The 15802-nt window shown below is 37.8% G+C and overlaps 1 protein-coding gene across 4 annotated transcripts in view; it reads right to left on the bottom strand.

Annotated features, from left to right (window-relative positions):
- Positions 1-665: 665 nt before the first annotated feature.
- TRABD (TraB domain containing) overlaps positions 666-15802 on the bottom strand; it is a 31966-nt gene continuing 16829 nt past the window's right edge. For 2 of the 4 annotated variants that reach the window (XM_041405306.1, XM_041405309.1), the window contains exons 5-10: positions 15417-15557; positions 12907-13017; positions 11363-11502; positions 9910-10082; positions 8188-8299; positions 2706-5668 (exon numbers count right to left, since the gene is read on the bottom strand). In XM_041405306.1, the coding sequence (XP_041261240.1) occupies positions 5494-5668; positions 8188-8299; positions 9910-10082; positions 11363-11502; positions 12907-13017; positions 15417-15557 (852 nt within the window). In that variant the 3' untranslated portion in view covers positions 2706-5493. Of the gene's footprint in view, positions 5669-8187; positions 8300-9909; positions 10083-11362; positions 11503-12906; positions 13018-15416; positions 15558-15802 lie in introns of all 4 variants that reach the window. The other 2 variants (XM_041405308.1, XM_041405307.1) reach the window with 2 other exon arrangements.

Genomic DNA, 15802 nt, shown 5'->3' with positions numbered 1-15802 from the left:
CTTTCCCTCACATATTAGTCATGATACACAAGTACCAAGTACCTTGGATAAGGCAGGTGTGAAAGTAGCTGTGTGCATCTTTCCCCCTGCCCTTATCATCACTAGAGCTTTTCCATGTCATACTACACAAACCAGCAGACAAAACATCCAAGCAGAAGCGTTTGCTCACTTTGCAGCACAGTCACCCCCAGCAGGGAGCTACAATGGAGGAGCCAGGGCCAGGTTAGGTGTCCGGACTCAAAGGACAAGGGCTTGTTATGGAAAAGAGCACACATCCCCCCAGCTCCCAGCCTTTTCTCTACTGGGAGTGAGGGTAAGAGCCTCCCTGGAATATAGAAAGCTCCCTCTGCAGCAGGCACAAGGCAAGCGATGGAGGGGAGGGATAACTACACATCCCCCAGCCAGCTTCTTCAGCTGGGAGCGGCTGAACAAGACAGCTGCTTCAGCTGTTCCTGGGTCCTCCCATACACACGGACACACACAAGACCTGCTGGTGTGAGGATATACACAGCTGTGCATTTTTTCACCCGAAGAGTCAACAGACTGATTTCAGGTGTGTATCTTTGGAGCAGCTTTTGTCCTGTGCTTGATGTCTTCCATGTGCATTTCTATCAAAGCAAGGGGGTGCCAGATGAAGGGGAGAGAATGATGAGGAGGACTCTGTCTTATCAGGAGGCTAATTAATTACTTTATTATACTATATATACATTTCATCTAAACTGAATCTGCCATGCACTCACTCTGCACACAACTGCACAGAACTGCACTCATCTCCTGACTCTCCCATGACTGTCAGCAGACAGTCCCGACACACACACACTCTTGGCCCTAACAGGCCAAGGAAACAAAACATTCTCACTCTGGATAAACAGTCTCCATATTGCATTCTACTTTGGCACAACACAGGCACAGCAAGTGATAAGAATTCTGTTTTCCCTTTCTCTGAGGTTCAGAAATCCTTGGGAAGAATTGTGCCTTGCTTTTCCCTGTGAAGAGATATATGGCAACACCTCTCCACAGCATGGGCTCGGCACCCTGCTGAAGTCTGTCCATAAGTCAGACCCACATGAGTGACCCTTCTTCTGCCAATACTTAAAAGCTCCCACATCTTACAAAAATGTCAGTCTTAAAACACAAGTCTAAAATTAAAGTTTATTTCAATTTTAAAAAGAAACAGGGAAATACATGCATGAGTATCTTAAGAGTTACACAAGTGATAATGTGATGTTTCTTTTCCACGTGTAGCTCCGACTGCCTGGCACTTTGAGGTAACTTGATATATTTCTCACTTTTTTAGATGTTTTACAATACACACAGAAATACAGCTTCCAGTGGAAACACAGAAATTTTAATCCACTTCAAAAAGTCAATTTTAAAATTTTGTTCAGTATTTGGTATAGAAAAGACACCTCAAACGTGACGTGGGCCAGCAGTGTGCAACGCCGTGCTGGTGAACGACAATACGCTGCCAAGGCAGGCAGCTGCCGGGTACCACCTGAGCCTGTCTGCCCCAGCAGTGCTCCAGAGCAGAGCTGCTGTGCAGCCTCCTCTGCCACTCCAGGGACAGCACAGCCCTACAGTATCCTCAGTTTCTTCTTCCACCTAAATGGTTTTACCAGCAATTCTTTACAGCCATGGCTCCAATTGCACCTGGAGGGAACTTTGCCTGATCAAGGAAAAAAGGGCTGTGTTTTGATTTACACGCTATCAAAAAATATGGACCACTGATTGACAGAGGGTACACACAGATGACACATTATCTGTATGGAATACAGCTTATCATATATATGAGTACAGGGTCTTTGTATTAATGCATTTTTTAAAGTAATGGTCATATTGATTTACCTGTGCCAATTTGAAAGATAAAGCTCTTTGCCACTATTCAACATCTTTTGCACTTAAAGGATCTTTATTTCCCACACGGAGGACAGCACTTTAAGTACAAATGACTGATGTAAAGCCAATATTGGAGTGCTCTGCTGGACTGGGACTACAGCTGTCAGCTCCTTGCAAGACTGAGCACTGGAGACATGAAAAGAAAAGCAACAACAACAAAATCAACTCACCACGCCTAACTCTGAACTCTGATTTTAAGTTCTCACATTGAGCAGACAGTCTCCCTGGGTGTTCAGTTGGATAGGGAAACTCATCCTTTTCCTCTCAACCAGCAACATGTGGTAGGTAGAGAAACTAGTTCCCCTGCTCCAGCATTACACCCAGATACCCCTGAGCAGAAGGTAATTAGTTCAACTGATGTTCTCCAGGAAAATGTGTTAGATGGTGGAATTATCCTGTACTAGATCTAGCTAACCAGTGTTTGCTCTTAATAAAAATACTGGTTAATTAGGAAAATAAATACCTTCAACAGAAATGGTGGTTAAAATATTTTATTTTTTATATAATAGAACATACTGCTGTTTACTTTAAATCATTTTAAAGGCACACATTGTTAAAAATACTTCAAATTTACATCACATGTACAAATGCATAAAACAAATGTACATGTCACCAAAAAAATACAATATGGCTTCATAAGGTTGAGGCGGGCCTGGGACAATTCAACAATATACTTAAAGTTTTACAGGATGCTGCTAACAGTGAAAGGACTGACTAGAACAGAAAAGAATGGACCTAAACCACGGATTATGTTATATAAACAGTACAACACACTGAATACACAACATCAAGAATCTGTGTATGGATTCATAGAATTGTTAGTTCTGCAAATTCATCACTTTCCAGTGCCACTGAATAAACAGTGCATGCATATGATCTGCCAATTTGCAACAGTGGGAAGACAAATTGCAAATTCTCCAAGAGGTTCTCTGAAGAATCTGCTGATATGCTTTGTAAAAAAAAAAAAAAAAAAAGAAAAAAAAAAGAAAGAAAAAAAGAGAAAGATTGAAGATTGAAACATATTGAAACAGTAGACTTAAAGTACTGACTGGAGAGTATAACTGAATAACAAATGGACACCTTAGATGGTAATCACTTTTGGCTAAAAAGCATAAAAACATCAAGTCTACAAGAATGCTCCATGACAATCATTTAGCATTAGTCCCACCCAAGATTAAGGCTCCTATCTAAAATTTACCTCAGATTTGTTTTCCTTTGTGTAAAATTACCTGAGCACAGATATCAAAGATCTACAGAGCTTTTAAAATACCTGCAGATACTTAGAAATCTGTAGATAACTTAAAGCAAAATATCCATATATTTAATTCTACCAGCTAAATATTCTCAAGAAAATAACCAACAGAAAAACATTTTGGTATGTCAGTAAAGACAGGAGAAGAGTGAGCTTAAGCTTATGCTTTCATCTTTTAAAAATGTACATAAAATGTAATAGAATTATTCAAATAGGACTGCTTAATTGTAAACAATACATTAAATGTTTTTAAAAAACAGGAATCAAAATTTAGGCAGTTACTCTACTCTTCTATAAATTGTTTACAAATGCTGCTTCTCCTCTTGCTAGAGATGGCTGGTGGTTTCTTAAGCACTAATAAAAAGAAAATAAAAGGACCTGCCCCCACTGTTTTCTGTATGATCATTTACACTTCGTGTCCTAGAAGCATGAACTGCTGTCATTCTCATTTGCTAAGGTTTATTCCCTGGACACCTGTAAGGCCCAGACCCAGAAGAGCACCTAGCATCATCTTAAGAGCTCTGCAGAATCGGGTTAGATGCAGTAAGGTTTAAGATAAACATGCAGTTTAATAATGTGCTGCACTGGAACTCATACAATTTTCAAAAAGCAAGGCAGAAAAGCATCAGGTTGCATGGACAGACCAGCTCCCAGCAAAGTCAATGCCATCACAGAGAGGAGCATCAGAACCTTAAATTTAAAAGCTCAAAAAAGACTACACTGTAGAGAAGATGGATGTACATACTTTTAGCAAACAAAAGACTGTATGGAACTATTTCCAACACAACCCTTTGGAAATATACCCTATTAAAAGTGGTTTCTGGATTTTATTGAACCAACTGAAAAACCACAATGAAACACAAAACACAACATCACCTTTTCCTCCTCCTGCCTCACGTACTGGTTCCAATCTTTCATTCCCAAAAGAAATTAATACAGATAAAGACCTCACTTTAAGCAATGAGCAACTGTATATAAGCCTGAGGAGCAAATGGGACTTTTCCATTCAAATACATTGGGTTAATTTTGATATGACAATGTTATCTGTGTTGTTGAACTAGGACTAGCTGATTGCCAAGGGCATTTTACAATCACTGACAATCCTATAAAAAGGGAAGGTACCAAAAAATTCCAATGAAATATGAACCTAGGATTAAAAAATAAAAAGAAAGAAAGAAAGATTGATGATGGATGAGTGTTCCAGATATTTAAAAAACAAAGTAACAGCAGTCTGTAGTACCCATAATTCTGCATATAAATAGCAGGTAATGCAAATAAAATGCTACATTTGGTTGAAAAACTAAATTGAACACTGCTTTCCTATTAAATAGATTAAAATATTCATCCACCAAGAAATTACATTGATAAATAGAACATTTTCATGTAGCAAAAACAAGGGGCAGGTTAATTCCAGGCTTTTTATGCCAAACATGAAAGGTGTGAGAAACAAAAGTAAATTGTACAGTAGTTCTACTCTCTTAAATTTACAATACTGGAACCAGCAGGATTTGGCTAAATAATAACAGTTTAAATAAGCTAATCTAAAGGAACAGAGGGTCCTGTAAACATGTGACACAAACCACATTGCATTCTGATGGGGTGGCTATACCTTCTCTATGCAGGAGAAAGACAATTCAACTGGTGGTGGTAACAAGGGATGCAATCTAAAGGCAACGTTCCTGTTCTTCAGTAAGGCTTGTAAAAAATTTGAGCCATGTACGTATGACAGCCTGTACAATTCTGAAATTTCTGGAAAGCTCTTAAGTTTAAAAAAGCCTAAATGTTTTAGGTATAAAACACACATTGAGAAGATGTCCTTTTAAATTACGTGTAAAAGTGTCTGGCACCAGAAACGAACACTTGGTATTATTATACCTAAGAAAAAAAGCAAAGAATCACTCAAGTGTCCCTGAACTTCAGGAGATGCAGCTGATTAGGTTACTTTGTGTTGTTCTTTCCTCTGGAAAAGGAGCCATGAACACACACCCTTTAAGCTGCCTGTACTACATCATCAGTTATATATATATATATATAATATATAATGCATATATATAGTGTACATGTATATAGTATGCATATATAATATATATATATTTGCATACACATTTCTTTTACCTCAGTCTGGAATCATCTGGTTTCATGCAACACACCTATCAAGAATCAAAACTATTAATTAGATCATAGCTGGTGTAACTTCAGTATCAAATCTTTTACTATATAGTGATTGAGTGTTGCTCAGCATCAATCAGCTTGGACTAGAATCCTCATCCTTCAGTCCAGTTCATGCGTTGCCTCCATCACCCTTTCCTCAGCCACCTTCTTCACACAGAGCCTCTATTTGTTGGTCACTGCTGAGGCAACTCTGTCAGCCTCTGAAGATAGCTCTGTGTTGCTGGCATTGAGAGAACAAACTGAACTGTCCTGTGACCTATTCGGTAGCAGCTGTATCCCAGCAGTCCAAAAACTGTTGCTTTTAAAACAAATTTGAAAATCTTACTTGAAGCTGATGGAGGAGGCACACTGAAACAAAAGATAGAAAACAATATTTGCATAGCTGGAAACAGTAAGCATTTTCCAATTAAAAAAAAAGAAAAGGGATCTTTTCTCCCCTTCCTCCCCATAGAGCAGGAAATTTTCAGGTAACAGATGCATCATGAATGAACAATGTATTCTTTCATGTTCAAGCCCTACATACAATTAAATGACAATAAAAATTAATAAACACTAACAAAGCCCTTTCTACAAATGCCGCTCTTAATGGCTAGGAACCTTTACTTGTCCATCACCCTGCCAAAATAACTAAGTCAATATTCAGACTTTTTGAAGAATACTACAAAGAGAATATTAAGATTTTCACAGAGCCACTTGGAAGTCTCTGCACTGGCCACCTGAACCAGGAGGGCAGAGGACAACAGGGACACCAGGTCTAGCCCCCAACATTCACAGTCTCACTGTGAATGTGTAAAGTTGACTTTGAGAGCACAGCCACATGCACGTGCAGCCCTGCACCCTCACTAACAGGCTCTGCACCCACAGCAACTCATGATCCTCTCACAGGTAACTCAGAGGTTCTCATATATGGTTTCAAAGGAGCTTCAAGTTATCATTTTTTTACATCCAGAAAAAGTTTCTAATGTATTCAGAAGTAATCAGTTACAATAGTGCAAAAATACTGGGTGCTCTCAAACTAGGTTAAATGTGCTGAGATTAGGATACAACTAGACTGAGTTTAGATCCATGTGCTCAAACTAGGAAAAAGTTATCACAGCTAAGACTTTGCACATTACAGCAATATACAGGAGAGTTGAAAAAAGTGTATGTATTGATCCAAAAATGGTGTAAAGGCATCTCTTTACATGTTCTACCCTTCTCCACCTATTCTTTCTCAATTCTAATACCTCACCACAATTTAAAAAAAACCAATTAATAACAGCTGATCAGAGCATGGTGCTAATAATGCCCAGGTAATGGGTTCAATTCCTGTATGGGCCATTCATTTAGGAGTTGGGACTCGATGATCCTTGTACATCCCTTCCAGCTCAAAATATTCTGTGGCAGACAGTAAGGTCTGCTTGGAGTCAGGTTCAATGCGTGAACTTAAAAATTAGAAATATATGTATGTTTTTATCCAGAAAATTTTCAAGTTCACATTCCAACTTTTAAAATTTAACTAAATACCTGTGAAAGTCTTAAAATCTTGCCACCTTAGAGCAGTGATGAACACTAAACACTCAAAAGAAAGCCCTAACTCTACTCTGCAACTGCAGTGTAACAGCAGGAAGGGTAAAAAATAGCACTCTTATGAATGTCATTTGCGTCATATTATTTCAGAAAATCAAGTTAATGCAATGTTAATGTCTTGTGAAAGATACTAGTAACTCTTCTGCTCAGTTATGGCACTGGCATGGTAAAGACAATCACGTCAGAGCCTAAACTTTGATGAGAAAGACCTTCTATGCAGGCTTGAAGACATGCACTTGGTCTTTGGGCTGTTCAGTTCTGTGTTTTCAATGATGTAACCAGCATCATTGCCACCATACAACTACACAGGTTATTTGTGAGGGTGCAGAGGAAAATGGACATCTAGTTTGTGACTCCAGTGATGCTTAGCCTTGAAAGATAGTTAAAAATAGCTAGGCAGCTTCTATACTTTGCATTCTTGAATTCAGACAACAAAAGTCTCTCTAAATCGTATTTTAGATGTCCAAATATAACATTTATGTGGATGTCAGTCTTTTCTGGTTTTCATAGCCTCTGAAGAGATTGGTGAGGTGGTTACATAAGTACAATAAACAGATGTGATAAGGTAAGTGTGAATATATGAAAGACTCCATAATCCTAAAGCACCACATACCAATACTACTAGGCTGTATTATAATCTCTCCTGTATTTCTGAAGTCTTGACCTTTTGTGGCTTTATGGGATACACATAGTCTGAATGCTTTGGTTCTTCAATTCTGTCTTTTACAAAGCATATACATCTACTTTAATAGGTACTTGGAAGCAAGAGTTCACCAGATACATGGCTTAAAACAGCTCATAATTAGTTACGTATACACATTAAAATAAGTCACTACTTAGATACACACTTAAAATGGGGTACGATCAACTGCAACAGTAAGCTTGCCAGAGCCAGTAGTGTCCTGACAAGACAAAAGCTTTAAATCCAATGATTTATATTTACCCAAGTCAGACTAAAAGCCTTGTTCTGTTTTCACCATCTTCAACAGCCCTCATTTGAATTTTCATTTTGAAGACTTAAATGAGGATCAACTAATTTTCTTTCTAGACAAGGGCATAGTCTCATCTCTACTTCCCTCCACATTCAACTATTTATTTTTTTCTTTGATATTTTCTTTTTCTTTGCTGTCAGCACAATCTGCAAGCACTGCACAGCAAGTCAGCAAGCTGACAGGGCAGGGATGACAGTAGAGATGCTTCTTCAAGCTGTGACAATCAACCAAAAAAACTCCAAAGAAACTGCTGGTTTTTAGCAAAACAAGCTGTTACATCAACATGTAGGAAAGCACAACTCTTACCTCATTATTTCCTGGATCTTTAAGTCAGAATTCCAGTTCTTTTCAATCCCAGGTACATGACCCATGCCAACAACACCAACTACAACAGCTGGGATATATTTTCTAGGTTCATCTAAGAAAAGAAAGATGAAGAGAAAGGAACATATCTATAAAAGAACTAATTTCAAGCTATAAATATGTAGCCAATGTGTGAGACTACAAAATTGATTTTTCCAAGATACAGGGGCTTTTACTACCACATATTGAAACCCTGTTGTTGCATACTGCTCACCTACTGCCTCTTTCATTGAAAGTCTGAAAAAGTCAGCATGGTTTCTGGATTTTCAGGAATCATTTATTTAATAAATAGACCTGGGCAGTGCTCATACTTCAGCCTCAGAGTGACAGGCTCAGCAGATGCATGCTAAATTAACTTCTTTCCTTCTCTGAGTAGGTTATCCTTCTGTGCTGCTTATGAGGAACACCTTTGGTCTTTGCTGTCTCCTGAACAGAGAACCTTCTCTGCTACTTTGGATAATGGCACCTGGCACACAAAGTGTAACAAGATTTGGGCTCACAATCTGAGAACAGCACTTGAGACCACACCTGTTCCTCTGAAGCTCTCTGTTAAGAGACCTGGCCTCAGCAAGAGCAAACCCAGACCAGTGACATCCAGCAGTTAGCCAGCAACCATCATATGCAACATATGCCAGCTCTCACCCTCACCTCCCATCTAACATCTGTATTTCACAACACACAAAATGTGGTTTCTGGAAGTTTTCCCTAATGAAAAATATAGCACCATGCCACAATAACTCACAAAAAACTTTCTAAGGAATAATAATCAGGCTGCTTTCCTATGGGGAAAATTCTACATAATGCATAAATAAAAAATACAAGTTCCACTGTTTTGCTTTAAATATTCACCCTTGATTTTTCCAGAAAAAAAAGTAAACATGTGAAGAGCAGCCCACTTCAAAATGAAACAAAACTGTATTGAAAACACTAGAACTATTATACATATTTACCAAAATGGTTTTTCTAAAATTTTCTTTTTTCAGTCTATTCTAGAGTTCCTCTAAAGCAGAACTGCAACTACAACAGTTCTGCACTGAATTGATGACGAACTGTCTTCTTAAGCTATTAAGTAAGAGGTAACATACTTCAGTATGCTTATCTATAGGAAGGGCATGCCGATTACATATGGCAGCAGAATACTTCCAAAGATTGGTCAAATACTATTTTTCTATATGCCTATACCTTGCTGAAAGAGCAGAGTCACATATGATTATTACTGCTAGATCACTAAAGTTCCTAGCAGCCCAATTTACAATTATAAAAAAAAAACTATGAAGAGTACTGAAATGGGAGAATTAACTTATGAAGAAATGAGTCCCTTAGCAGCCAGTGACAACAACGAATTTGGTGAGATAACGGGACAAGCGAGATAGACAACTGTCCCATACTGTGCTGTCATAGCAGATCTCTGCCTTTTGAAATGGTTGTCTGGCTAATTAGTACTTACCAGTTTTAAACAGCACAATGAGAAAGGAAACAATTTAGAGTCTACTGGCCTAGGTAATTTCAACAGAATAGTAATACCCCTTTTAAATTTTTTAAGCATTGTCTCTTAAGTGACATGTGGTATTCATGAACTGAATCCCAGATTTCCTGAAAACTGAACTTTGGACCAATACACCAAGAACACCTTGCTGGTTATAATCTCTGCTTTAAAACAATTACTTTCTGAAGCTCGAGGTAGTTCTATCTGCTTTGCTGCTTGCTTCAGCATGTAGGTCAAGTAAATATCTCGTTCGGAGACAATTGTTCTATGAAGGTCAGGGAATTCTCCAATCATTTCTGCCATCATCTGTTCCAGTAAATCCTTCTGTTTGCATTTCTCCACATCATCTTTACTGAAAGAAAGGTAAGTTTTCTCAGTATCTGTTACGCTTTTAAAGGTCAACACAGACAAACTAATGAATAAAAACAATTGGGTGTTACACCTAAATGCAGTCTACAGTTCTCTTTCCAGTTTTCCTCTCCAGAAGGAAAATAATCTCTATAAATCTGTAGAACTTGATACCTAACAATGCCTCTGCAGTGAAGGAAAGGGAAAGAAAAGAGGTCACCTGCCTTTAGCCAGTTCAACTGGATTTTCTCCTTTCCCACTTTAAAAGCTGACAAGTCAGCAAAACCACTAGGGCTTCAAAGGCAGGAGTTACCATGGTGCCCCACTTTCAGTGTGCGTTAATAAGCTTAGAAGAGCCTACACACAGCTCTTCTGAGGAAGCAGATCTGATCACTGAACACACAGAGACTCTACTTAAGGAACAAAAAAGGTACACTGTAATGCACAGTCTGAGGGCATGGAGAAAGATCTGCAGGTTCCTAGTGTCAATCACTAGGTCAATCAGGTCTTTAGCAGGGATGTCAAAGTTATAAACTCACAGAACAGAAAAATAGCAAACGGGCAGGAAATGCAAAATAAGAACTGCAGGAGAAAATGTAATGAGCTTTTATTCTTTTCATAGGTGCTATAAACCCTTCTGTTAGCACCCCTAGCTGTGGGTCATAGCTTGTGGCAATGAAATTTTCTGGTTTGGCATCACTGTCTATCAAAGAATGATGTCAAACAGGCTTCCTTTAGTTTCCAAGATGAAAAGAATACTACAAACGTCAGCAGGGCAAGCTAAAGGAGAAATGCTAGCTTCAGCAGACCCAGAAACATCAACAGACTGACAATTTTGATGTTGAATTATTACTTCATTTTCCAAGGAATCTCATGTTGATGGCTGGATGTGGAACTCTTATGAATATACAAATTACTGTACTGAGGCCTTTACTCTCTCTTATTTACAATATCCACACACAGTAGTGAGAAAAAATTCAGTTTCTGCATAAAAATAATAAAACAATAATTTAAAGAATTTTTAAAGTATACTAGGAATTCATCAGCATCTCATCTTACACTTCACCTGGAAGTAATGCACTGAAAGACAAAGGAAGACCTGACAAGATCAGAAAGACAGCTTTCACTTCAAAAATACACATTATTGCAGGATAGTTTGTATATTCATCCTTCTCACTAACTTCAAATTTCATTGCATCAGGCTGGGTACCCTCATGCTAAAGTCAGACTGAAGAATTGAATAATCCACCCCAAACATAAAACATATGGGGTGCTTATTCATACCTGATGGGGTCAGATAAGAAGCAAAGGCCCCAAGCAAGCTTGACTTTTTGCCAGAAGGAAAGTGCAGCAATTGCTCTCTTAAATGTAACAGGGATGGGCCGGTCACCAAGGTGGAATTTACAGAAAGGTACTTTACTGGCCTGAAAGGGAAGATACAAATAACTAGTCAACATTTCATACGGCAGCACAGCACACTCTTATTAATGAACGTTAAGGATTTACTGTGTTATACAAGGTATCTGAAAGAGCAAGGTACTTCCTTACTTCAACATAAAAAAATATTTTGGCTTTGCAATAAGTAAAATTTACAAAATACTACTACATTACTTCGTAAAGGAATAAATCCACTACACAATGCAGTAGGTATTACAGTAAAAAACACTAAATTGTAATGCCACACCCTTGAGGTTACTTGCACTGAAGACAAAGCTTCTGATTATTACTACATAAGGTGACAATGGGGCTCAATATCTATCTGGGCTTGAATAAAGTCTGAGGTGAACCATCATTGGTGTCATCATTTTGCTTTCACCTAGGATTTGTCAGGATCATCAACCTTACAGCTGGTCATTGTAAAAGATATTAAAGAAAGAGCTTATGAGACAATAACTGATGCCAGATACCATGTGATAATGTCAGACTTGGCTATAGCTCACACTGACACATTTTAGCACAGTACAGAATTTCTAGAAAATTCTTTTCTATGGATAGTTGTTTAAAAATTTTCAGCAATCGCTTTAGAATAGGACAGAGCTAATTTTTTTTCTTTCCCGCTTAAAATGGGAAACACTTAAAATATTTCATTCTGGTCTAGAATGCTCAAGAAAATAAACCTTGAAGAAGTTTTCTTTTTATTAAGGATAAATATACCACATGATTCCAGATTATTTATCAGCAATGTCTCTCAGATTTCCTTACTAGTACATAATTTACATAAAAATAGCAAGATACATTCTGCAAGATGGATGCAGATACAGAAAATAGTGTCTGAGTATCCCCAGACAAAAAAAATAAGAGCAGTGTAAAACACAGCTACTATTTAATTCCAGTACCACTGCTGGCAGTAGTACAAAAGGTGACATTAAAAGACCATGTAGGACTAACAGATCAGTCAGATATTTCACTTCCCCAGTCTTTGTAGATGAATGGAACGTGTCAGATCTCATTAATCCTTTAGAGCTGGTTTTCATGGCCTGAAATCCTGACACCACCAACAGTGAAACCAAGATCAATATTGAGAATACGAAATAGTTATTTAAAAGAAACGAAATTATTAATGAAAACAAATGTCTTCAGATATATCATCAGGAAAAAGCCTTATTTGAAGCCTTTTTAAAATTGCTTTCCTACCACTTATGTCTACAAATCTTTGTCCCTTAAGGTACAGTTTGAAGTCGAAAACGATTTTTACTACTTCATTGGCTTCAGCAGAGGTATGGTCAGAGTGCTCTTTACTAGGCAATAGCAAAATAGTTTTATTGAGTTCAACTCTGGAAGCAAAAGGCCAGTAATCTGACCTCAGAAAAGCCATTTCAAGTTCGCACCTCTTTGAAAGCCTCCCTGAATTCTCCTCCTGGAGCCATTCCCAGCTGTTCTGTGATGTGAGCAGAAACCTTCAGAAGCAGCATTTGCATCAATCCAGACATGACTCCGTTCTGGCAGAAGAGGGAGAAAAACATGTATAAAAAAACCAGGCTGAAGAATGCACTGTTCACAGAAATGAAAAAAAAAAAATAATTATTTTAATGAAGAAACAACACTGAAGCTGCATTTTGGAGCCAATTCACTGATCAATACAGCCCATATGTCAGTTTTTATCAACTTACCTCACTGTGTGGCCAAAGTATTCTGCCCTTCAACAAAAATGTACAATGGGTTAAGAAAATAAAGAAGGATACCCAGATTTATTTCAGTCTATATTTACTCTGTGTGCTTGAAGCAAGTGTCTGAATAACTTAATGGTTAAACAGTTCTGTGGTATGGACACAGAAGGGATAGAGGAAGCAGGAAGCCAGGGAGAAGGTAAAAAAAACCTGTCTTATCAGTTTGGTTTAAGCCAACTGTGACTGCACATCTCCAGGTTATCCACATTTGAGCCAGATACCAGTCTGCACCATGTTGTTAAGGGTTTTGAAATTCACTGAGGAGCTAAAGAAAGTCTGGTTTTAACCAGCAGCAGTTACTTGATAAGCTGTGGATGCCAGTGATCCATTGCAAATATGTATGTTTCATGTTAACATTCTGCTCAATTTTCAGCTTCAATTAAGAGCAATGAAATCCAATTTTAGTGCTTAATATTTAATGTAAGTGATTATAAAAAGACACCGTTTGGGCTTTTTTTCCTCATTTCCAAATTTAAGGATGAAAGTAAAAGCAGCTTTGACTTTTAGTGTAGCTTTTGGGCCTGTCTCATTTCAATGAGAGGAGGCACCTAAGGCATAACTGAGCAACTTATCAACTAGTCTGATTTTTATCAGAGAAAAACAAAGACTATAGTTTGGCATGGGACAGTTGGACTGTTCTTCCTGGTTTTCCCTATATAATCCATACTGTTAGTGATTTAAAGGGGAAAGGTTGGGGAATTTTTTGGTTGAGACCATAGATAGAGAAATATGTTTTTTAAAAGGCCCGATGTTCAAATTTTATTATTTGCATTATTCCTGCAAATAAAGTAAAGGAGACTAATAATGACCTATAAGAATAGGAAGGATCCTTGCAGTATTTTCTGGCTTTTGAGCCAATACAATCTGTGTATTCTACTGTCTGCATGCAAGACCACTTCAAGCCCTAGTAGGAAGTGCTAACTGCAAAACTGCCAATGTGACTTTACATCACAGAAAAAAATATCTGCTATTTTGTTCTCATTGTCTTTTTCCTCTTAACACAATATAAACTTGCATTTAGCTTTGATATAAAGAAAAATGTTTCTGTGCCTGTTCACAAGGTCAGAAGACCCCCACCTATGCTGTTCCAGTTGTTGTGAACATGCATTTTGTCTCAGTGCATCAGAATAATCCATCTTACCTAAGATAAACAGATAGATGCAGAAATTCATGCAACATGCAAGTGTTTTGCAGTGTCTTTTCCTTTGATAGGGCACAAAGAAAACAGGAAAGGCATTATTGCCTCCCTCAGCAAGTCAGAAAGCCAGCTCTGAGACCCTGTGTGTGAGCATACACACTGCATAGCTCCGAGCCACTGCAAGTGCTTCTGCATGCATGCAGATTCTGTTCCTGTGGAGAGGGGAGGGTAAATCCTGGAAATCTCCCAATTACATCAATAAAGCAATTCCAATATACAGTTACCACACAATCAAAATAACAATCTACAAACTTCTTCATCCAACTGGACACTGAAACTCTTTAATATTGACCAAGCACTGCCATTCTAATCAAGTGTCCTGCCATTTTAAAGTCAACTTTGTGTTGTTGCACTGTGTCTAGCTTAAAATCACTCAAATGCAAGCTAGCTAAGTGAAAATGAAAAAATACAGGATTTTTTTTTTTTTGCACACACATCCAGACATGTCCACATCAAACTGCCAGAGTAGTTATAATTTGAAGAGAATCCCACACATTTTAGCCCAAATTTTTCAGAATCCCCCTTCAGGGCCTACTGTCAATTAGACACTACTCCAAAGACAAGTGGATAGGTAGGAATTAAAGAGCAACATACTAGGTTGAAGAAGGAATGCAGCTAAAGAGAAAATACCAAAATTAAGTGCTCTTTAATAGTTGTGATACAGATGCAGATTGTAGGAATAATATTCACGTTTAAATATATTAGCAGAGCATTACAATTGCAAAGTTAGACTTGTGTCCTGCAAATGGAGCAGATATTAAATGCAGGAGGATTCCTGTCAAGGTCAACAATCTGCCCAACCAATCCCGTTGTGAAAAGAAAGTCCTCAATGCTACCTAGTTTTGCCACTGTAATATTACTCTCACCTACATCAACAGTATTAGGTTCCCAGCTGGTGGGAACACTGGTTTTGATTGCAATTTGACAAATTGTTCTTAACACAAACCATTAATTCTCATTGTAGGAATCATACCTGTTTTATAGCTTGTTGAAGTTTTTCCAGATTTATTTCTTTGGCTTCTTTTAGTAACGTCTTTTCATCCATCTTTAACATAGAAACTCTGTACTGGCACAGCTCCACCACAACTACATCAGGCTGCACTTCTTGTATTGTCTGAAAAAGATGAATTTATTTATACTACTTTAGAAAGGAATAAACAGAAATGCAGCCAATATCAACACTTTAAAGAGAAAAAGGACCTTAAGATCACATTCCAATAATAATTTTCAATTAAAAAAACAATAGAATAGTAAATAAGAGTTCTCGAAATAACTATGCATTGATAAAAATTTTAAGGAAGGACAGCAAAATGTCTTAGCTACTAGATGCTTTGGGACAGGATAATGGTGAACATATTG

This window comes from Onychostruthus taczanowskii, unplaced genomic scaffold (assembly GCF_017590055.1).
Source record: "Onychostruthus taczanowskii isolate IOZ18803 unplaced genomic scaffold, ASM1759005v1 scaffold23, whole genome shotgun sequence".
NCBI classification, from domain to species: domain Eukaryota; kingdom Metazoa; phylum Chordata; class Aves; order Passeriformes; family Passeridae; genus Onychostruthus; species Onychostruthus taczanowskii.
The sequence above is the reverse complement of the archived record's forward strand: the minus strand, read 5'-3'. Positions and strand labels throughout refer to the sequence as shown.